Source organism: Embiotoca jacksoni, unplaced genomic scaffold (genome assembly GCF_022577435.1).
Source record: "Embiotoca jacksoni isolate LCO1_2020_lvr unplaced genomic scaffold, fEmbJac1.0.p SCAF_22, whole genome shotgun sequence".
In the NCBI taxonomy this organism is placed as follows: Eukaryota; Metazoa; Chordata; class Actinopteri; family Embiotocidae; genus Embiotoca; species Embiotoca jacksoni.
Window position 1 is genome coordinate 5,499,146 of NW_027185363.1, and position 23,535 is coordinate 5,522,680.

At 40.3% G+C, this 23,535-nt stretch overlaps 3 protein-coding genes across 5 annotated transcripts; 2 read left to right on the forward strand and 1 right to left on the reverse strand.

The window, feature by feature from the left end:
- The first annotated feature begins 1,359 nt into the window (after positions 1–1,359).
- opn7a (opsin 7, group member a) lies at positions 1,360–6,889 on the forward strand. The gene is made up of 5 exons (XM_069157463.1): positions 1,360–1,447; positions 2,736–2,898; positions 3,240–3,367; positions 4,968–5,302; positions 6,257–6,889. The coding sequence occupies exons 1-5, from the start codon at positions 1,360–1,362 to the stop codon at positions 6,887–6,889; spliced, it is 1,347 nt and encodes a 448-aa protein (XP_069013564.1).
- On the reverse strand, positions 6,778–16,793 carry ripk1l (receptor (TNFRSF)-interacting serine-threonine kinase 1, like). 3 transcript variants are annotated; one of them, XM_069157462.1, is made up of 11 exons: positions 16,719–16,793; positions 16,196–16,358; positions 14,568–14,724; positions 14,281–14,418; positions 13,960–14,191; positions 13,687–13,836; positions 13,079–13,155; positions 12,858–12,939; positions 12,086–12,694; positions 11,801–11,950; positions 6,778–11,107 (listed from the first exon to the last, which is right to left on the reverse strand). In XM_069157462.1, exons 2-11 carry the CDS (start codon positions 16,354–16,356, stop codon positions 10,809–10,811), a joined length of 2,055 nt encoding a protein of 684 aa, XP_069013563.1. In that variant the 5' UTR covers positions 16,357–16,358; positions 16,719–16,793; the 3' UTR covers positions 6,778–10,808. The 3 variants fall into 3 exon arrangements, with proteins under 3 accessions (XP_069013563.1, XP_069013562.1, XP_069013561.1); XM_069157461.1 differs by lacking the exon at positions 16,719–16,793 and having other exon boundaries at positions 12,867–12,939; positions 16,196–16,400; XM_069157460.1 differs by lacking the exon at positions 16,719–16,793 and having other exon boundaries at positions 16,196–16,399.
- Positions 16,794–18,932: 2,139 nt separating this feature from the next.
- On the forward strand, positions 18,933–23,456 carry dusp22b (dual specificity phosphatase 22b). The gene is made up of 7 exons (XM_069157465.1): positions 18,933–19,119; positions 19,503–19,536; positions 19,638–19,720; positions 20,435–20,484; positions 21,416–21,490; positions 22,661–22,832; positions 23,004–23,456. The coding sequence occupies exons 1-7, from the start codon at positions 19,099–19,101 to the stop codon at positions 23,097–23,099; spliced, it is 531 nt and encodes a 176-aa protein (XP_069013566.1). The 5' UTR covers positions 18,933–19,098; the 3' UTR covers positions 23,100–23,456.
- Positions 23,457–23,535: the final 79 nt, after the last annotated feature.

Genomic DNA, 23,535 nt, shown 5'->3' on the forward strand with positions numbered 1-23,535 from the left:
TTTGCCAGAACTGTATTTTTGAGAATCTATACAGTACAGTAACCATAATATTGTGGTAGCCAAGCACATCAACATTTTCCTACACCCCTATCTGTAATGTGATTTTTTTTTTTTTTTTTTTGCCCAGTCAGGGGTATTAGAAACAAGTTCTGAAACACTTCATGTTACGTCAAACTTGTATGCAAACATTTGTTTATTTACACATTTAGCAGATACAGAAGAGCATTATCATGTATTTGGAGTGGCGTCCACTGTTGAAGGAGACACTCAGATCCACCACAATGTGGAAATACTCAAATACTCAGTTCCACATTTAAAATGTTACTCAAGTAAAAATCTGTAAGTATAATTGGGAAAGTATAAGTGTCCTGATCATACTGATTGTTTTGGTAGTTGTTCTCTTAATTGATTATCTATTGATAAAATCTGTGCTGGCCAATTAGTTGCTCCTTTGCACTGTCTGCTAACTGGTGCTGAGCAGATAATGGCCTGCTGCAGTTCAAATTGATATTATGAGAGGAGTGACAGAGAAAAGAAGCAGCAAAGTTTGACAGCAACGATGACAGCTAAACAGTGAGCTGAAACTCATTAGTAAGCTATTGAGGTCGAATGGAGCTGCAGTTAATTCTCTCTAGTTGTGTCACTGAGTAATAACTCTTTTGTTTTTTCTTTAAAAAAAAAAACCTGCACATGGCCCTGCAAAGTAAAATGATCTGACTTGAAAAATGTTGTAAAGCAAACAACTTACAGTGTCGTTCATTTCTTCCCATTATTTATATTTTACTGTTGCATCTCATTAACTTTATTCCTTCTCTCTCCCGTAGTTTGTGCTTTTTTGCTGTTTTTCTATGCTGTTCTTCTCTTCTCCCATAGTTGTCTGCTTTTTCTGCATGTATCACTGGGTTTGGGAATGCATGTTTCTGATCTGTGGTTATTGGCCCTACCAGGCTGTCCAATGTTTATTTTTTGTTGTCTGTCTATGCTGTTCTTTTCTCTCTCCACTTTCTGCTCACCCTAACTGGTCCAGGCATATGGCCGCCCACACTTAAGCCTTGTTATGTCAGAGGTTTCCTTCCTGTTAAGAGGGAGTTTTTACTTCCAGTTGTCGCTCATGTGGTAACTGTTGAATTGTTGGGTTCATCTACAGCCTATAAAGTTGTAAATTTCTCTTGCAAGGATTTTACTGTGCTAATTGCCCTAAAAGGACTTATGATGTGATTAGGCGCGATATAAAAATACTTAATAATAATATTTTGTGGATAAGATAAAAGGAGACCCAAAACACTAACATGTTAAAACCTAAACATGTCAGCTAGGCCAATTTCTAAAATTACTTTAAAAAAAACTTTCTGTTTCCAGATGGGGCTTTTGGCAGAAGACATTGCATTCCACTCCAACATACCTGTGCCACTGGATATAACTGTGGCTGTGGTCTACTCTGTTTTTGGTGAGTCAAGTTGACAAAAATGTTAACCCATGTTATCTTTTATTTTTCTTCTTGAACAGACCAACAATTATGTCTTTAATAGTCAATGAGTTTTCTATAAACTCTGCTCAAGCTGAAATGAGTAACAGCATGAAGCCAGACAGCACACTGTGAAGTTTACTTGTTTTTTGTTTTTTTTAACTCTGCCACTAGGCAAGTGTAATGCATTTCACATTCAACTGTATTTAAATACCTATCAAATACTGTACATGTAGCACTTCCATCTGTATTTACTGCTTATGTATACCTGTATGTCTGTATAATTCCTCCTCCAGAGTACAGTTGTGGTATAGACCCAGCGAGGCAGCTGTTCATGTGTAACACAACAACATAAGAGGTCCCTCATAACGTATTCTGTGGCTGTGCCACATACTGTGAAAAGAAATCACACCCAGGTTAACTTTCATCTCAGTCTTTGATCTGAGCAGCATTACTGGAGAACCCCTATAGGTAGTCAGCTACTGCACGTGGTTAGAAATCAAAAAAGACACAATTGTAATATATGAAATCTATTTCGTGAATGCAATTATTTTCTGATAGTGATTTGACATGACTAATTTAAAGATGTTAACTTTATAGTCAAAGTAATTCATTTCCTAATTTTTTTATTTTGTTTTGAGGAACTGATTGATTGATTACTGATTCGGTTTCAACTATGTGTTCTGCCTGGTGGAGATATGTCCCGATGTAAGTGTGTTTTTGCTGCTGGTGGATTTCTGTCTGTGAAGTTTACCATTCTTTCTTCTTTCATCAGCATTATGAAATAAAATGATGAAGCAGTACTTCATTTAGAAAAATATTGCAATATCTACATTTGATCTTTAAGAAAGAATTATTCATTTTTAGATATTTGCTTATTTGCTGTCTTCCTGTAGAGGGTAGATACCACTATTATTACATATTTGATTATAAACAAAAAAAACACAAGCTTAGCTTATCATAAAGACTGAAAACATGGGGACACAGCGAGTTTGAATCAGGCTAAAGAATTGAGGCATAACATGCTGGTTACCCTTGCCTTGTATGAATCAGACGGATATGAAATTGTTATGTGTTGTATCCTCTTCAATTCTAAGCGAGAAGCATTTAGCCCTTATGTTTGACCTTCTTTAAATAAGACAGTTGACAGCTTTGTGAGACAATTCCTGAAGGACCAAAACCAGTTCCCGAACATGATCACCTCAGTCTTATGGCCCACAATCAGCACTCATTCACATTTTTGGAGTTTTGGTATGTTTTGTTTTTTCAGGACTGTGTTCCCTGTTTGGCAACAGCACACTTCTGTACCTCTCCTACAAGAAAAAGCACCTCCTAAAGCCTGCCGAGTACTTCATCATCAACCTCGCTATTAGTGACTTGGGCCTGACTCTGTCCCTTTACCCCATGGCGATAACTTCGAGTATCTACCACAGGTACCAAACTTGGCACCTACTGTAGCGTTAATAATAAAAAAAAAAACAATGAGAAATATTTTTTTCTCATAACGGGAGAATTGATAATCTCCAGTAAAACATGCCATAGGGAAGATTGATTAGAGATCTTGCTTTTGAATAAGAGTCCCTTCCATATTTCATGGTCTATTTAATGATATGGTTGGTTAGCAGTATGATTGCTTGTGGGTTCACTGATAGGGCGTGTAATGCTCAAGCTACTCTCTTCTTTTCCCTTCCTCACCATCTCCCTTATCGATCTTTCTTCTCTGTCTTTCCTTTGCGCTGTCCTCTTTCTCACACCCCCTCGCCCGCCCACGTAGGTGGCTGTATGGGAAAACAGTGTGCTCCATATACGCATTTTGCGGCATGTTGTTTGGCATCTGCAGTCTGACCACTCTGACCCTGCTAAGCATGGTGTGCTTTGTGAAAGTATGCTATCCGCTTTATGGTAAGTCTTCAAATAAGCCTATTTTTGCCCACTGAAATGACATGGGATTAACAATCACATCCCTAAATGACTGATTGTTGATTTATTTGTGAAAAGAAAAAGAAATGATAATCCTTCTGTGAAGCACTGCACATTAGCCTTTCTTTGATGACTGACAAGTTAAGTGGCTGCACTCAATAAGTATTACTTGTGATGTTGGTTAATGCAGTGCAAGTGGGAATTAACTTGGCCACAAGGAAGTGCATTTTCCATTCAGTGTCAGAAAAGGGTCTCTATACAGAACAGTTGCACCTAAACACTAATACTTAACATTTTGCTTTATTTTCTATTAATATTGAGCCACTAAAACAACAATCATTGTAAGAAAATGCTTTCCTTTGAAATAAGGGGCTACAAAAAGATATGCTCTCTTTAATTGCATTTATTTCTATAGTCTCACCCTGAATTTTAATGTCATGATGTCTAAGTATCTTAGGCTGACGTAACATCATTCGTCATTCAATCGCCTCTTGCTTCACAGGCCTTATCTTCCGCCTGTTGCTGCAGGCTAATGATGCCTGCCGTTGTCTTATATTTTATGCACTACCTGAGCTACCTTGAAAATTGCCAATCCATATAATTACCCCATGTTCCTTCAGCACTCAAGTGAAATGGATACAACTGCCGACCAACCTCTCTTTATGGTAAAGGTGCTCGACTCGACATGACGCACGACACAAAACTCTGACCATTATAGACTAGATATGTTCTGCTTGCTTCTGTCCGGAACATACCCAACAGTGGAAAATAAAGATGACCAGCAAGGGCCTCCTTAGTTGTCTTATCTCTTTTGGAAAAGGCCATATTCTCATTAATTTAACCACTGAGGAATCAACTTCATCTTGGGTGAGGGAGAATACCCCAATTTGTCTGCTGGGGGAAGAATCCATATTCTTGCAAGACGCTCATTCGAGTGCCAGCTACACCAAAGACGGGCACCTATGGCATCATACTGTCCAAGAACTCAGTGGTGGCAACCTATGTCCCTTTAGAGATGTGATTGACACCATTTTGACAACAACACGTTGTGTCATCTGAATTCAGTGATTAACAGTAAACTGAAGATGTACAAGGCAGCAGCTTTAGTGAGAACCCTTAGTGTTTGTTCTTTACTGTACGCTAAAGGACAGAGCAGCGAATGGTTTGCCAAAACACACCGATGCTGAGGCAGTTTCATTCAGAAACATCTTTTTCTGGACGGGGTAGATAACGGGGCTATTGTGGCCTATTATCCGCCGTCAAAAAAGGTTGTTGTACCGTCAGTTACGCAAGCTGGCACACACGTGGAGTGACGCACATCTTCTTTCTTTCAAAATAAGGTGAGATAACAGTTTATGAATCCCCTGGTGGAGTAAGAGCCTCTGAAAACACACAAAAGTGTATTCACATGATGAGGCAACTCAGTCATGCAACTCACAGAACCAGGCTCATCACATAACCAAAAGATTCTCCTCATTTCATGCAAAAACAATGCAGCATTTTGGGGGCAATTCCAAAAATAAGAACTGTAATAGAATCATCCCAACCAAATGAATAACATAAACCTAATCTGTTTTCACAGGAAACAGGTTTAACTGGGTTCACGGCCGTCTGCTCATTGCCTGCGCTTGGGTCTATGCCCTGTTGTTTGCCTGCTCCCCACTGGCCCACTGGGGGGAGTACGGACCAGAGCCTTATGGCACCGCCTGTTGCATCGACTGGCGCCTGTCCAATCAGCACACTACAGCACGCTCTTACACCGTGGCGCTGTTCATCTTCTGCTACATCCTTCCCTGCTGTGTTATCGTAGCCTCCTACACGGGCATTCTGGTCACTGTGCAGGCATCCCGCAAGACTGTGGAGCGGCATGCAATGAGGCAGACACACATGAGCAGCATCCAGACAATTATTGTTAAGGTAAGACAAAAGCCTGGCAACTGCAAACTATTATTAATCAAATTAATAATAACTATCTTTTTCTTATTACATGCTACACGCATCCTCGCCATCAACAGTAAAGTGCTACCATACATTATATGAGAGTATTATTAGTCCACTTGCACGGTTTCAACTTTGTGCAGTCTACTGTACCCACCTACACAAAAAATAAAAAGCACAATCATTTGCTCATATCTGTGATTATTGATCCAAGTCTTATCTCCTTAGAGACAGAGTCCGCTGCAGACTTCCTCAAACTTTCATTTGTTGAAGAAATTGGCAATGACCTCAAAGGTTCCTCCATGTGATGCAGCTTCTCATGAGCAGAAAGTGGCTCTGGTTGTACTGTGATGGATGAGAAGCTACTGCTGCCTTTGCTGATAAATCATCATATATCTTAGATTCATCAAATAAAAATTAAATACATTAAAAATAAAAAAATAAAAAAAAATAAAATAAAAATCCCACAAAAGCACATTGCTCCCTATGTAATATCTGAAGGCTATTGGTCAAATCTTTCCAGTTGAGAAGAAAATTGCGGAAATTTAGTCAGCCAGTCATTGTTTAGATTTTATTGTGTTTTTAAAGGATAAAATGAGGATATCACATTAATTGCCATGAAAAGATAAGAACCAACACTGACATTTTGCTTATAAACCAGATAAAAGCTCAAAGTATACCTGTGTGCCATAAACATGAACACTGTAAACTATTTTTCTAAAAAAACAGGTTACTGTTTAAGTATGCCCTTTAAACAGAAAAGTATGTATTGATGATTCTTTTTTTTAAATGTTTACATCTTTAGTAGAAACTAACAGGTAGTATTGGTCTTTTCATGTGATTTGTTAAGAAAAAAATGCACCACAGCTTTTTTCAAAGTTCATTATCAATTACACTTTTCTACTCTCTGCTACTTTTTTTTTCTTCTACAAGCTGAGCGTAGCTGTCTGCATTGGTTTCTTTGCGGCATGGAGTCCGTATGCTTTGGTGTCCATGTGGGCCGCCTTTGGACACGTTGAAAACATCCCTCCTCTGGCATTCGCCATGCCAGCCATGTTTGCCAAGTCCTCCACCATCTACAACCCAATCATCTACCTAATGCTGAGGCCGAACTTCCGCAGGATAATGTGCAGAGACCTGGGTGCACTATGCCACGCCTGCCTGAAGAGCTGTCTCTGCCCACGGGGCTCAGTGAGGTGCTGCTCGAAGCCAAAGATCAGGGTTCGACTTCGCACAGTCCGCAGGCAGACCAACCAGCTCCCCTCGTCCAACTCTTCTGCTCAACCACCTGTGATGGCGTTGAAGGACCACAGCTGCGAGAGGCGCCAGGATGCCTTTGAATGCTTCGGACGCTATCCTCAAACGTGTGGAGTCGCTAACCCGGCTGCTGATGGCAACTCATCAAAGGGTCGGGACGCTCCAGTTTCCCATAAGCAGGGAGCTGAAAGTGTGTGCTCCAAGAAGTCCCTGATGGCCACCATGTGTGCAAAAAGGACGTCAGAAACAGTCAACTTTGATATCAATTTAGAGATGGTTCCGGGGCATGCAAAAGTGGCTTGGCCCTGATTATTTGTCATCATTTATATTACTTAAAGAATATTTACGATCATATTTGCAGGTTCATTAACGCGTGCAATTACTTAATATATATTTTTCAGGAAATATTGTTCAGGAATTCATAATTTGCCCCCTAAGTGTTTGTAAATGTCCCCCTTCTCTTCTCATTCTTATTTCTCCTCTTCGTAACGGGCCAGCTGTGCATTACTTTGGCTAATGTGACAAAAGACAGAATGGCAGATTAAAGCAGGTAGCCTTAATTTGAAGCTTCATTTGTTTTTGACAGAGTTGTTAAATACAGCTGCGCTGCAGTAGCGTCATGTTAGCTGTTGATGTTTCGAAACCACATGATACATTGGAAATTTGAGGCTTTGACTCAACGAGAAACAAAAAAAGTTGTTTGTGTCGATCTTTAGGATCCTATTTCAGATACTTTGAAAGTATCCGGTCCCCATGGCCGCATTGATCATAATTTCAGCTCGACTTAAAATTTATATAAAAAAAAAAATATTTGACTGCCTCAAACACTCCTCCAAGCAGTATTAGAACAGTGCTCCACATACTTCATTTACTCGCAACAGTTTGATTGAGTTGAATGAAGAAAAACTGTTAATATTTAAAACAATACGAGATTTAGAGGTTTAAACCGAGTTTTCTTACGTTTCGCCCGTTTTTGACTTATTCACTTGAAAGTCATAATCTAATCAATGCAATTGTATTTCAAGTGTTTAAAGTGTCTAATAGTACCTTCAAATTAAAGATGACATTCTGACCTTCTCATATTTTTGACAACAGCTATGCAAATCCTTGTGGGCCTTATTAAGTGCTTAATATTAGGTTTTAGCAGTCGTTTACTGTTAGTATCAGTAAAACCTTAAGTTTGACCTCTGGAAATTAAATCAGCTGCATTAACATATGACTTAGTTTCATACTATATTAGGGTCCCATTTGTTATAAATGTATGATGTATTCATATGGTCTCTACACTGTAGTAATCTTGAGTTTCACCGCTTTTAATCATGGCTTTGTTGTGAAAAGGGTTTTTACATGTATTTCGGGATTTCCAAGGTTATTTATTAAAGCCACATACCAGCGTGTGAGCATGACAACTAAAAGCCATCTCATTTCAAAAGCTGTTAACACTTCCTTCACTATGCCAGCCCAAGTATTGTTTACACTTGACAACTGCAGGTATATAGTTGATGGTGCTTGATCATTTATCTGTGTTCACATTGTGCAGAACGCAGCACTGTTGCAACATCCTGTTATTAAGGCATGGTACAATACTGTCTGTCTCTATTATGTGAACAACACAAATGGAATATTTGACTGCCTAATAATACCATACATTTATTTCACCACAACAGATGGAAATAAAAGAAATGAAACTAACCTATAGAAGCCTAATAATGCCTCCGTACAAAATGAATCCATTCACTGGCGGACAAACACCATTAAGTTCCAAGTTAATTGTTCGTAAATCCATCGTGTGAAGTAGACATGACTGCAATGGAATCTGTGCAAAATCTTTGACAGTGTTTCAAGCTATTGTTTCAGTTTCTTATCCAGGCACAGAACTATGTTGTTCGTATCCGCTGATCCCAGGGATTTACAGCCATTTCATCTAATCTGAATAAAATGCTGTATTATCATTTTTACATTGCGTGCTTCTGTTGTGTGTCGTGTTTTGAAAGGCCAGCTCCTTTTGATGACTAAAGCTGCTTCATTAGATTTTGTCTGTTGATCATCAGGGTGCCATTTAAACATCATCCTTAAATCTGATTAAAACATTTTTTTTTTTTTAAATGGATGTAATTACAGTTAAGAAAACAGAAATCCCGCATTTGTATGCCAGCACCTTATCATTATTCATTCCTGGAATGAAGGGATTAATTTTCTTCTGTTTAGTTAAGACCTTATCAAACTCACCAGGTGAAAAAAAAAAAAAAAAGTCCGTTTGATTTGCAATAAGCACACTATCATCACATCTGCAATCCACTAAAATAAGGTTTTCAAACACTCTTCCAGTTTAAACGTTCTCACTCAATAATCATTCACATTGGAAAATAAAACGCTTGTGCGATTTTTTTTTTTTTTTCCTACAGTCTAAATTGTTTTATTTTTAGTTCTGTCTCTAGTTTCATTTATAAAAACAATGCTTATGTCAGGTTCAGACTTGGTGATTTTACTGGGTGTCATGTGGTGGACACTGACGATATGCCAATTGCTTTAATGGTAAATGCATTTTCCGGTGACATGACGTAGTCTGAATGTAAGTCGACGAATGACACGTTCGGAGGTGACAGCCCTACAGCTGTTTTCAAACAGACAATATATTTATAGCTCGCCGCTGGTTGTAGGAAATAACAGAAGGAATTAGGAAGAGCTACCGAAGCAGGAACAACAGTCAGCATGAAAAAGTCCCGTTCAAGTTGTTGAGCACCAAATACGAGATAAATGAATTCCACAGGAGGCGTTTTAGAAACATATCTACACAGTTTATTCTGAATATAAAAACGGTATCCCAGAAGAAGTCGGGTTGGTAAAGGCTTGTGGGTTTGCGGACAGGTTGCGGGAAGTCGTTTCGGTGACGCCGCCCACGTGCGGTCCAGTGTTGCGCGGCAATGAGCTGCATCAAGAACGAGGGCCGAGGCACAAAACCGCAGCACTTTGTAAATGGTTAGAACGAGGCGTGAACGCAGCGCCGCGATCGTTGCCAAGAGCGAGAAAAGGAGCTCGTCATCCAAAATGCTTGACATGGCGCGGCGCAGCAGCTCGTCAGATCAAAGACGACGCGACGTCGTCGCGGCAAATCCGCACGCCGGATACTAAAACGAGCATCCGATTTCACGCGCACTTCTGTTCTGCTGACAGCTGGGGAAACGACGTCCATGGCAGCGCATCGAGCAGGTCTCGAAAGGAAATGGGACTTTGACCGCCGCGCGCACGCGCGCTTTAATCGACAGTTCAATTTACATTTCATTCTTTCTTTTTTTTCCCACTTTACCTATTGCGTAAATCGATGGCCCCCCGTGGATTATAATTTCAAAAAAAAACAAAACACCAGACGAAGTTTATGTTAAAATATTACTTTTGTAATAATTCCGGCTTTGACTCGCCACATATGACACGTGAATAAGAACGACTATGTAGAGTAAAGGATCAATGAATTTGGAATTCCGTGATGAGAAGAACCTGAACGCCTCCTGCTCGTAAAGACAGGCTCGGTCAAAACAAAACAGGAAACATCAAGCGGTCATTTGAGAATTAAATATGAGCTCATAACTCGGGGTGGGAATCACCAGACGCCCCCATACGGTGTCGTCCTGATCATTAAAGAACGTACATCAAAACAATGTATTACCTTTTTCAACTGCATCTCATTTCAGTTATTATTATTGCAGCAAAAATGGTATTCGTCAAGCAGACAGAATGACCTCCGCTGTCATAATAACCTGTCAAAAATGACCGGTTATTAATATAAAAATATCATATAAAAGTATTTATATGATCAAATATTGTTACTTGGCGCCCGTGTATTGTGTAAATATCACCACACAATATTATGCTATAACTTTTTTTTTTTTTTTTTTTACCCCGCCTGTCTTTGTAATTATTACAGTAATAGTCCGAAGGATCATTTTATCGAAACGAGTGACGGCGGGGCAGCGTTCACTAATTCGCCATCAACTATTTCTAAACTCTCTGATTATCATGAGTAACATTGAATCATTGATGTTTGTGTATGACATACCTTACTACGTTATTGTATAACAAATCCTTAGCACGTAAAAACAAAACATCATTTTTTTTTTTTTTCATAGGTTTTTTTCACTTTTGGTTGAACCAAGTCTCGAACCCTTGACAATACTTTATAAAAGGTGGCTAATTACAAGGGAAAGAGGCAAATCGGTTAAGTTAGAAATGCTTAGGACGTCGTGGAAGAAGAACCGCAGGTGTCCAATATTTTCTGGAGGACCTCTACCTTAATGCTTCCTTTCAGGGCTTGACAAAGCTTCCCGATGGTACAGCCAATGCATCCTTCCTTCATTTTCCAGCACTCCAGCATCTGGTGCACCATCTCCGGCAGGCCGTCCCGGTAGTAGTCGTGCTCTATGGTCTCTATTTCCACAGCGGTCAGACCCAGACGCCGCGCACAGCTCTTCCATTTGGCCCCGATGTTGCCCCTCAGAAGATCCAGGTGGATCTCAGTCACGGCATGGTCCTCTGAAAAAACAACAACAACAACAACAACAACAACAACAGAGAAAGATATCAGGGCGCCAACAGATGAACGACTACTTATTAAACTGATCAGAAAACATCCGAGAGTGACCCTCTTTGTTGAACCGGAGAATGCCGTTGCCATTAACGATTGGAAAACTGTTGTTGTAACTGTTACTTTGAAAGTATTATCTATTAATAACTCTAAAAGACAAAAAAAATAATCTATAAAGACAAAAAAAATATTAGCAACTAATAACTAACTCAGTGTTTCAGACATTCTTGCCAACGGTTTGAGCAACAGGAAGAGCTAACACGCCAAGATATGCGGTAATCCGCTAGTACAGACGGAGACAAAAAAAAAAGGTCCTTGGATAAAAACAAAAAAAACAAAACATGAATGTAAACAATAATGTAAACAAATGCTTACCGAGGCAAGAAATGCAATAATGTTAAGAGTTTTAGTGAGCAATACTGAATGTAAACATAACTCGTGTTTGCTTAATTGGAAATCTTGCAGGGCCAACTCAGAGCTCCTGAAATGCAATGGTTTGATGCTTCTTCTGGTCACATTTAATAAAACACTGAATACCTTTACGTTTTGGACTGTTGGTTGGACAAAACAAGAAACTCGGGCTTAAAATGTGCATCAAAACACTGTCGTGTCCGTTACGCGAGAGAAATGTTGTGGTTTACCATATTTCAGAATGCCGTCTTGAATGGGAGAGCTAGCTGTGCCGTTAGTAGGTGGAGATGAGAGACTGTGGGAGGGCTCATAACCTCTGATATTCATCATGTTGTTGCTTCCGATCTGGATCCCACTGGCATTCTGAATGAAAAGGGATCCTGCAACGAGCACAAGACAAACACACTTAAACACGGTCGCTCCCAACACGTGCCAGTCAGGGATGAAACAAGGAGCTGTGACCCCTGCAGGCATCCAGCTTTAAAATTCGCTGTGGCAGATTTGTTCGGACGTACCTTGATCTTGTAGCGAGGAATACTTTGAAGGGGTGAGGTAACGCCCCGCGGTGGCGTCAGGAGCAGATGTATCAGACACTGGGTAAGTTGGGCAGGACTGCTGCCGGTCAAAGTGGGAATGTGGATGTTGCTGGTTAAACTGTGTCAGAGAAGGCGAGCTGGCAGACATAGGCAAGTGGGATGGAGTAGACGTGCCGGAGTTCATGGACTGGTAGAGACCTGCCGTGGGGCGATACAAATCCTCCTCCTGGCTGGTGGGCTGCACCGGCTCGGCTTTTGTCCAGGAATGGACAGAGGATCTGTCTTGTTCTGGCTGCCTTAAAGCATAATCTGAAGTGCAGACATGGCTTTGCAGTAAAGGATTTGAGAAGTTGTTATTGGGGTAGTTGGCAGAATCGGGCTGGTCTTCACAACCGTAGCTACCATATTTGTGGTACTGAAACTCCCGGTCCAGTTTCTCTTCCAAAACTGAAGGGCTGCTCGGTGGCTTTGCATCTGTCTGAATAGATCCCATAAGTGGATCGTGCTGGATGTCATGCAGGTCCTCAATACTGGCTTCAACTGGCACTGATACACTTCTGTCTGAACTCACCAAAGGAGCTGGGCAATCTGCAAAGTAGGAATCCAGATTAACATCAATAAAACCGCTCAATCCTTTTCGACAACTTTTCAAGATTTCGGAACATTTAGAACATTGAACGTGACACAGCACGCCATGGAAAACATCAGAGAGTGTACAGTACAGTATATCCAGGACATCAAGATTACCAACCGTGCTCACTTGATGAAAAAGGAGGGATCATTGACAAAGATTTCATCTTCTCAACAAGTTCGTCTGGGCCTTCATATGATTTCTGTATTAAAAAGTAAAATATATATAAAATACTCACAGTCTGTATTTATCTTCTATTGCTTTAACAGATTTGCTGCTTCATGTCTTTCTTGATAACTTTTCAAAATGACCACACCAAATCCTAGAGAAAATACATTTACCCTCAGATCATGTAAAGCTTCCTCGACATGTGGTTCAAGCTTTTCAATGTAGAAAGGACGAAAGCAGTTGTAGCCCTCTGCAAGAGACGGAAAAAAAGAAGCAGAGGATGAGAAGAACACCGTGGGGATCAAATTCCTGAGCTTGAAATTGAAGTAAGAACATTTTTTTATACTGTACGTCTGTACAATATATAAACATGATCAGCTGAGAATAAAAGCAATACACTGCAGTCCTCTGAAAAACTCTGATTAGGAAAATTACTAATCTTCGTCAGAAATAAACAACCACACATCTTTCAACATGTTCAGGAAATGTTATGTTGAGATTAAAGAATTACAATTTACTATACAATCCCTTCAATAATTTCCTAATAATATCACATTTATGCATTTTGAGGCACTGAAACAATATTGCAACTGCGTCATTATATTAACGTCATTATACTAGACGTAGGTTAGCTGCCTAGAAACTAAAACTAGGATTAAATCAAACTTTGAGTGCACAAGTTGCTCTCTTTACATTTGGCGTCACTGGCTTTTACAAAGATGGTCCGCATCACTGGACTATGATATCTTCCACTATGTACTCTGCTGCTTAAAATACATACCTTTAAATGTTGGTCGTTGCTGCGGATTGTGATCCCAGCATCTCTTCATCAGATGAATTATCTCTACAGGCGTTTCCCCTGGAATGAGGTCCTCTGCTGGTCGGTCCCCGTTACGAACACACTGGCTGATTTGGTCTTCACTCCTGGCATCTGGCCAAAAAGAGGAACTTACTTTGAACGTCTGCGTGGCTGCGACATTGACTCACTGCTTCATTGTTTGCCCTGCGAATGCTTTGTCTTGTCATGAGGACATAGTTTGACATCTCAGCTCACTTGCGTATGGTTCTTCTCCGGTGAGAATGACCCAAACCACAATGGCAAAACTGTACACGTCAGACTTCTCAGTGGAGACTGTATGCACACTCCCTAGGTGCTCCGGAGCCATGTAGCTTAGTGTGCCGGCACCTCTGGCCACAGCTGACTGGTCCCTATGAGTCTTCCTGCGAGACTCCTTCTTTGTGAGTTTGCTCCATGTCTGGCAGGTGGCCAGGCCGAGGTCTGCGATCTAGAAAACAGAGGAAAACCTATTTAGCATGACCATAATGAAGGATGTCAGAATCATAAATGCGTCACGGGCATCAGAGTGTAAGGCACCTTGATGTGAAAATCTTTATCCACTAAAATATTCTCCGGCTTGATGTCCTTGTGTATGACATGCCGTTCTGTTAGGTACACCATTCCGTCCGAGATCTCCAAGATGATTCTTCCCTTGATGGATATTGGCACACTGACCTAGGAACAAGGAGAATTCAGTGTATTAACCCTTCAATTCATGTTGAAATACCATAATTCCATATATTCAAAAGGTGACACACTATGGATGAAAACAACAACAATAAATCTCCCTTTTAAATATGACCATAGACTTGAAACCTACTGACCGCCTCTAGCATGACTAACAGGTTGCCTCTGGGGATGAGTTCAATGACTAAGGAGCAGTCTCTATCCTCCATAATCACACCCAGCAACTTGACCACTCGCTCATGGTTCAGGCTCGCCATGATGTTCCCCTCCTCCAGCAGCGACTTTTTACTCTCCCTAGAAAGTATAGTGAATATAGTTAAAGCCAGTTATGGCATGGGACAAGGGGCAGAATATATACATCATGTTGAATCTTGTTGTGGACGTAGGTAGGGGCAGGACAAAGGGATGCACAGATCTGATAAGCCAGATGGGCACGGCGCTGATATCATCCTGATGAAAATGACCTGGTACGAGGACATGAAGTGATAAGTATGTAATAAATACACTTTTCAATTTCCTTTTTCTGATTACATGTACAGGTGAACAACCAACTCAGTCCATTTGTATTAATACACAGAAACTTAGAAAGATGGCTTGTATGTTGAACATGGCTAAAATAATTCAGGTTTGTCAGTGCTCCAGATTTCAGTAGTGCAGAGTGGTGGAAACTATCACATCCAGTGTTATTGATCCATCTGGATCTTTATCAACTCGCCACAATCAATATAAAGCTTTTAAAGTTTATTATACCTGCAGATTTGACAGTCTGCGAGTAGGTTTTACGAGTTGTCTGGCCTACCTTTAACTTCTCTCCGATTTAAGAGCTACTTATAGTGCTAAAATGCTTTGATTGTTACACACAAACCAAAACACTTTAGATGTAAAGTTCGGAAATGACATAATTTGTACGCATATTTAACAAACTCAACCTTTTAGGAGCTACTTGTTGTCTCCGGCTGATTCACGAATATGGCCCCTTGATTTTTTTTTTTTTTGGGTGAAATTATGTGTAACATCGTGTGTTCGGACTTCAACAAAAATATGAATGAAGATTTTAAGAGGAAGAGCCGCAAATGTAGTAATGCATTATCCGTAATATTGTTGTTAATAATTTCTGATCTGTAAAAAGGGATGTTGGACCTAAATCCGGGGCGGCACAGTGGTCAGCATGTCATTAAGTGGTGGTTCTACAAATTGCCCTTAGGTGTGAATGAGAGCGTGAATGGTCTTTGTTTCCGTCTGTCTCTACGTGTTGGCCCTGTGATGGACTGGCGACCTAGTCCAGGGTGGACCCTGCCTTCGCCCAACGTGAGCTGGGATGGGCTCCAGCGCCTCCCCCCCTTGACTCTGTTCAGGATAAAGCGGGTATAGATAATGGATGGATGGATGGATGGATGGGACCTAAATATCCGCTTTTTCAGATGCGCTAATGTCTCTGTCTCTTCTCCATGTTAAAAGGATTTAATACAAAAAATAAATCAGTGAATGTTGTTGTTTTTTTTTCCACAGCACACTTCCACACTGACAATAACAGATGACACTTGGATATTCTTTTTTTTTGCACTTAACACCGTGAATCTACCGTCTGTGCAAGTAAAAAAAAAAAAAAAACAACAACCTCCAAAGCTGTACGGCTGGGTTGCGTGGAGAGCTTTTCTCGAGTGCGCCGGACACATGACTCCAAAGTTATGTTCAGGGGAAGGGGGGAATTACCCAGCACTGTCCACGCACTAGCACACACACACACACACACAAGAGAACTTACTCGTTGCGAAGAGCGCCGGTGTACATCGTCTTCAACACCACCTGGCCGAGAGTTACGTGGTAGCACAGGTACACCTCTCCAAACCCTCCGTAGTCCAGGGGCTCCTTTATAATGAGATCAGTCGACCTCATATGCAGCGAGGAGTCAGACGCGGTGGCCATCCCTGGGAAGAAGGCACAATAAAACATCTGAACCAGAAGCGCCGCAGCTCAGGTACGCCCACCACGAATTGTTTTGAACACCTTTATTATAGTTTTAACGTACCCGTGAATATGCCGAGGACACAAAGTGGACGTCAGGAACCGACCGACCGTAACTCTCAAAAAAAACAAAACCACCTAGACAGACTCACGAGGGAAGCTAGCAACACATAACCCAAACTTTCCGCAACAACAACACAAAATAAAACCCCCTCTAACTCAGCGCTCATAACCCAACTCATAACTCTAAAAACCAGTTCAAACACCTTCATTCGCTCCCCAATACCGAACAAAAACCCAAGTAAAAAAATAAAAAGACTTACCGGAGTGTGCTGTACAATCCACGTAGAGCACTTTATTTATATTTCCGGGAATTCCTCGACGTCCGCGTTCAAAAATGAAACGAGACAGACGACATTAAAAAAAAAAAAAAAAAAAAAAAAAAAAACTACAAACAGCCCTACTAGTCGATAACCGGGACAGATCAGAGCGGCTAGTAGATTCAGGTTTGTGTGACCTTAAACGCATATACATATATATATATATAAAAAAAGGACAAAACGCAGGGGACATGATACGATTTAAAAGTGCCTTTCTCACTTATTTCTGTCTTATTGATTATAAATGAGTTGTTTAGATGAAAAAAAAAAAAAAAAAAAAGACTACTAGAAAACCTGGCGTGGGACATTGTTGCCTCATACTGGTGTAATTATTCATTACAAACAGAAATACCTTTTTTTTTTTTAACTTGGTGGAATTGAATGAAAACGTGACTTGATGATGACACTGATCAAGTCTTTTTTTTTTTTTTTTTTTCTTCCCCCGGCTGTATCTTAAACAGCATCTGCCATGTTAGAGATAAAAGCTTTTACAAGAGCATACAAAATGAAAAGGCAAACTGTAAAGACCTTTCGGGCCAAAGTGGTGCCCAGGCCGAAAAGAAAGTTCATTGATAAAACAAACATTTATGCGAAACTAGAGCGGGGACCACCTGAAGTGTAGCCTCTGACAAGTGCGGGTGATGTGACGTGTGACACGTAGGCCTACATTTTGAGCAGCCTGTCCGTGAACGCCCACGCTGTAAATCCTTCCTTTTAGACACTAAAGCCACAACACAATATCACATTTACTTATCTCCTATTGTCTCCGTTTACCGGCTGACAAATGATTTGTCTGTTATTCACATTTATTGCTGGTAATCTTTACAAGTGTCTGTAACAGTTAACGGGTAATTGCGTGAGCACCGTAACCAGTAATTAAACAAAACAAACGGGTGAATGAAATTACCTCGTTCACACGCCGACGACATTTCTTCCACGATTCTGATGGTTTGAACACTAATCTGGACGATCGAGATGAAGCGATCAGACTCATTTTCATTAAGGCTGCAAGATCCAGCGTTGATGTTTAATAACTGTGTGCAAATATTTGAATTATGGGTCCTCCAGTCAAATTAACGTGTTGTTGACATTTCCATGAACTCAACCGTTATGACATCAGCATACATCATTTCAGACATTCCACTATGAGACAAACGGTTTTAGACATATTTATCACTAAACTAGTTGTCAGATGACAACTTTTATCACTGCGAAATCTCAGGTGAAATTGAGACGATTAGATGGAGGCAAGAATAACAGTTCCATCATGCTGTAACAGGTTGTCAGCATGCAGTGGACTGATAAACAGCTCACTTCACTCTTGTGTGGTAGGCCTCTATTACTCCACATATGTGCGCAGACACCTCCTCCCTTTCAAGCTACAGTCTGCTGGTCACACACTGCCCCATATAGAAGATTAAGAGATCACCAGGAAGTTAAACCAACTAGTGCCTGTAACTGCGTGTACATGTTCTGCTAATGTGGGACAGTGGGTAGCGGTACTTCCTGTCAGGTATCCTTCCTCTGTAAAAGCAACTCTGTAGATGCCTGCATGTGTGATTAGCGTCTCGTGCTTGCTTCCTCCTAGTGGCTGTCTATTTAGGTCATTTTTGTATTGAGTATATTGGCCTACATAGAGGTAGGTTATGTGTCATTTATTGTTATTAATTTTAAAAAAAAAAATGTAATTATCAGCCTGGTATCTCACATAATTGTCATCTACAATATCTGATTTCTAATCTAATCCGGTTGAATGTTTAAAAGGGGCAAAAAAAAAAAATGGATAAATCATTTTTTTGGGGGATTTTGTTCGGGAAAACAAGACAATGGAAAAGGGATATTTCTCCAAAAATGCTGACCCCCAGTTTTCCTCAAGTTTATGCCTGAAACTTTTTCACTGTGAGTTGATATTCCATCTTGGCCTTTTGTAGTCCTGTAATAGGCTATTGCAGAGTTGGCTAATTTTACTCTTGAGACACTGTTATATTTATAACGTTTGTGTTGAACGTTTGGTGTCATTGAGCCAGCAGGCATGATATTAATATACCAGGATCATATCTATCCACAAACGCATGTTTGGTTTTAGATTACAGCTGCTCAAACTACTTCACGGCTCACTAAATGAACAAACTACAACTCCCAGAATTCAACAGGGGATGCTCGGGCAGCAGTTCTCGGCTGGCTCGGACGCGGAGCTGGCGCTTTTGCTCCCGTGCAGTGGGTTTGGGAAGCTGTCAAATCGCGAGTGAAATATTTAAAATCAACGATTACACACGGTGCGGCATTTCTTCTTACTCTTATTTTTCAGACGGGATCTTTCAGCATGGGAAATGGCATCAACAAGGTATGCTTTTCATGTGTTCCATGCGCCTTAGGTTGGAGTTCTCACAGGAGTGGTGCTCAGTGTTTCAAGGATAAGAGCTCATCATTTTAGGATGTTTAACAATTTAGAAGTTGGTTTTTTTTTTTGCTCTAAATTAAAATATTGAACACCGTTATTGTTTTATTTGAATGTTTATCTAGTCAAAAGACGTCAGGATTAAATTTGAATCACGAGCTATAATCTTCTAATTATCACATTATATTTTCAGGGTGTCATTTTGAGTCAGCTGTTTAGGCTGTCCCAGCTGTTGTTCCACCTCATTATCAGTGACGCTTTCTGACAGTGTTTTTATTTTTGTTTGTTTTTTTAACCACTCCTGTATACATTATTCTCTCCTCTTATAGGTCCTGCCTGACTTATACTTGGGAAATTTCAAAGGTGTGTCTGATTGTGTTTTTTAGTTGTTGTTTTTTATCTGGTCCTTATATACCGTATGCTTGTACTTTCTCTTTGATTGTGGTGTTATTTGTTTATCACAGATGCCAGAGACAGAGAACAGTTAGCCAGAAACAACATTACACACATCCTGTCCATTCATGACAGTGCAGCTCCGATCCTCCAGGTGAGATGCGCTCCATTGACTTTTTATAACATCTCACCCCTCACATGGATTATAAAAAAGTGTGCATTTTAGATTAGTCATTAACTTTAAAGCAGAGTCATCAAGCAAATATAGGTGAGCAGATTGACTGGCTGAGGACAGTCAAGCACAGTCCATAGACCAGTCTGTCAGGTTTTTCAGGGAGAACTATCACACTGCTCACCCACAGTGCTTCTTCTTAAGCAAGCAGTTGTCATTCCCGAGTGAGTAGACAATAAGCAGGGGAGTTTCTTCCTCATGTGATGCTTAGAGTATCGCAAAAAATGCCAGTCAACAGCAGTTGGTTTGGTCACTGTGCTGAGTTGTGTGCTTGCGTGGGTTTCTGAGTAGGCGGCTCTGCTTGTTTCAGCGAGTGTGGACTGTGCTTTGTCTCTTCATTATAATTTTTTTTCTGTATTACTGAATTTGATGAAAAGTTGCTCAAACAGCTGAAAGCACTAAAGCAGCTTTGTTTCTCAATCACGTCATTTAAAAAAAGGTCATGGACAAATGTGACCAGATTTTTGCTTAAAATTGCTCAGTTTGTGTTCACCATTAGTAGCACACATACAATGTGAAACCTTGAGTGTGTAGGAGCGTGGTGATATTTGTTTCCTGTTTTTTTTTTATTGATTTGTGATGAATACATTAGAGCAAGTGATTGCTGACAGGTAACTAGTATACTTTGTCCACTAGGAGATGACCTATCTCTGCATTTCAGCAGCTGACCTGCCCACACAAAACCTGTAAGTACTAAAATGTACAGCTCAGCAACACAACACAGAACAATGAAAAGCCGAGGCAAAGAGAGAGAGAGAGAGAGAGAGAGAGAGAGAGAGAGAGAGAGAGACACACACACACACAGAGAGTAAAACATCCATTTAAAGCTGCACTGTGTGGGCGTCTGAGGTTCATTTTCTTCTAGATAACGTGCAAATGATATGCTTTCACCAGCTCAATGTTTAACTGTGAACTTATTCTCTGATTAGACCACAAAAACACAGCTGGATTCAGCTCATGGTGCGTGACTCTTATTTTGGCATGAATACATAACGTGCTCGATTACATGCAGAAACTGGAGAAGAAAAATCAAAGGTGGTGCATGTATTACAACCATCTATGACCAAATCTACATCTCAAGCAGTCTTTTAACAGAGGTATTGCCGCTTACTTCTCATGTGATGGTTAGTGCTGCATTTATACTAAATATTTACATGTTTATTTCACACCCACACCACATACACACATATATGGACACATGGACATATGCACTCTGATACATTACCTACCTCCTGCACACGCAAGCACACACATATGGACTTGTAACATTGGTAGACACATATTCACACTAATGCACCCTCACTGCCCCCAGTTGGCTCACACCGTACCTCTTAGGCTCAGAGAGCATGGCGTTTAGTATTTGAAACCTGTTGTGAGGAATGTGACACCAACTTTCAAACCTGAGATAAACACACCCTGATCCTGATCTGTCCAGGATGAGGAAGGGTTTGACAAGACAGTTGCAATGTACACTGTCAATCTGCTGTTAGATGCATGCAGGGGCTCTCAGTGTTAGTGAAGACAGAATGACACATAGTTACAGTTTTTATAGCAGGTTTTGTCGGGTTCTCATAATATGGTCACCTATTATAAAACGTGTTTTCTTATTCTCCACAGGATTCAACACTTTAAACAAAGTATAATGTTTATGCACGAGTCCCGCCTGAAAGGAGAAGGCTGCCTCGTTCACTGGTGAGAACAAGATTGCTTTGATCTTTGCCTGGGAGCTTGAGTCAAGATTTACTCTGACCAAATATTAGAAGGAGAGGTGCCATTTAAGTGACTTAACTTGGTCAATTTCCTCCATCTATCCTTTCCAATCACAAACATATTGAAAAATATACCTACAGTTTATCCAGAGTGGAGAAAGAAAACTGAGATGACCACACACGTACACAAGTGAAGCCATGTGTAACTGCTGCACAGAAGAGATTAAATGATAACGGAAGGTCTATTCTTGAACTTCCCAAAACAGAGTACAGTAACAAGCCTGGCCACATTATGTTTATATAGTAGCGGTGGTTGACCATGTTCACCATACATAAGTTATATTTGATTAGACAGGGTGTTCTCAGAAATACAAGTGGCTTTTTATAAGATCTGCTTTCTCAAAGGTTTCTCTACTTAATAACTCTGGGCCAAAGAATCATCCAAGATGTCGTGTCTAATGTGTTACTGAATTAATGTTTACACCATGAATTTACCATTATTGTTTATTATGATATTTTCTCTTTATCTGTCACTATTTGTTGTCTGGTTGATGATGCCTAGAATGTCACCCACTGTAGATATGCTATGTGCGAGTCTTCGAGCTATGATTACGTGTTTTTAACTTGTACCCTGTTTTGAGTGTTGTTGTACAAATTTTGGGGGATATGTTGTTTGCACAGAACATAGAGAACCTAGTTGTTAATACCCCTGGGAACAAACCTCCAGTATGCTCGATTCATCTATCTCATCTGATTTTTTTAATGGAGCAAAGTAAAATAATCCTCTCTTGTACCACTGTCAGAATTTCAGCTTTCCGGCCATCATCACATCATTTTATGATTTTTTTTTTTTTTTTTTTTTTTTTTTTTTGTTACTGACAACTGTGTAACTCAAGTTGGGGACACGCCTGTGGATATGGTATCATCATTTCTCAAAACTCTGAACTTATACAAGTTTCTCAAGCGGGGATTTAGTTCGTATATATGCAGAATAAAACTGCTTATAAGTGAGACAGGGATTTCCATGCCCAATATAAATAGAAAGCCCAACGTGTACAAGTTAATTTGGAAAATGGTGATTATCATACGTTATTATCTAGTAATGGTCAAATGTTTCGCCTCATAGTCTTTGTCCATCCATTTCTTCTTAAAGTTTGGCCGGTGTATCACGTAGTGTCACCCTGGTGGTAGCTTACATCATGACGGTGACAGGACTGGGCTGGCAGGAGGCGTTGGCTGCGGTGAGGGTGGTCCGGTCCGTTGCTAACCCAAACCTGGGCTTCCAGCATCAGCTCCAGGAGTTCCAGACCACTCAGGCTGAAGAGGTCAGTTCTCGGAAATGAATACAGGATAATGGAGTATGAGGGAATAGGAAATATACCACTACATTACAGAATACAACTCGGATAGGACATCATTAGTATTTTGTGTATTGCAAAATTGTTCACATTGCAATCAACAGACCAACTGTTTTGTTTTGTTTTCTTCTTTATTAGTTCAGAGAATGGTTACGGAAGGAATATAAGGACAATCCCTTCAATGATGAGGCTGATATCCGAGACTTGCTTGCATCCAAAGCCAGCAGTGAGTAGGTAGAAAAACATGCATCAACCCCACCTGGAGGTATTTGATTAGCTCTTTTGATGAGATCTGTTGCAGCTGCGACAGGAGGATTGCATCATTGTGCAATGCTGCAGTATTCTGGATCTATCAGAAAGTGTAATGTGCTTTGAGGTGGACTTCTGTCAGGATGTTTATCGCAGGTGGAATGATCCTCAAAATATGGACATACAAGCTGGAAGAGACTATTAATATGTACAGTACATATTCATTTTGTTTGCATTAATTGATGTTTCCGGTGCTGTTTTTCTAACTTATAAATGTTCTGAACTGTGTTTTTCACTGTGTCTTTATAATTTAAAATTGTTAAATAAAAATAGTAAAGTCAAGTGTTTTGTGAGGTTGTCACCCATTGGTCTGTCATACTGGAGGTGATAAGGCACACTCAGTGCTCTTTTTACAGCTCTG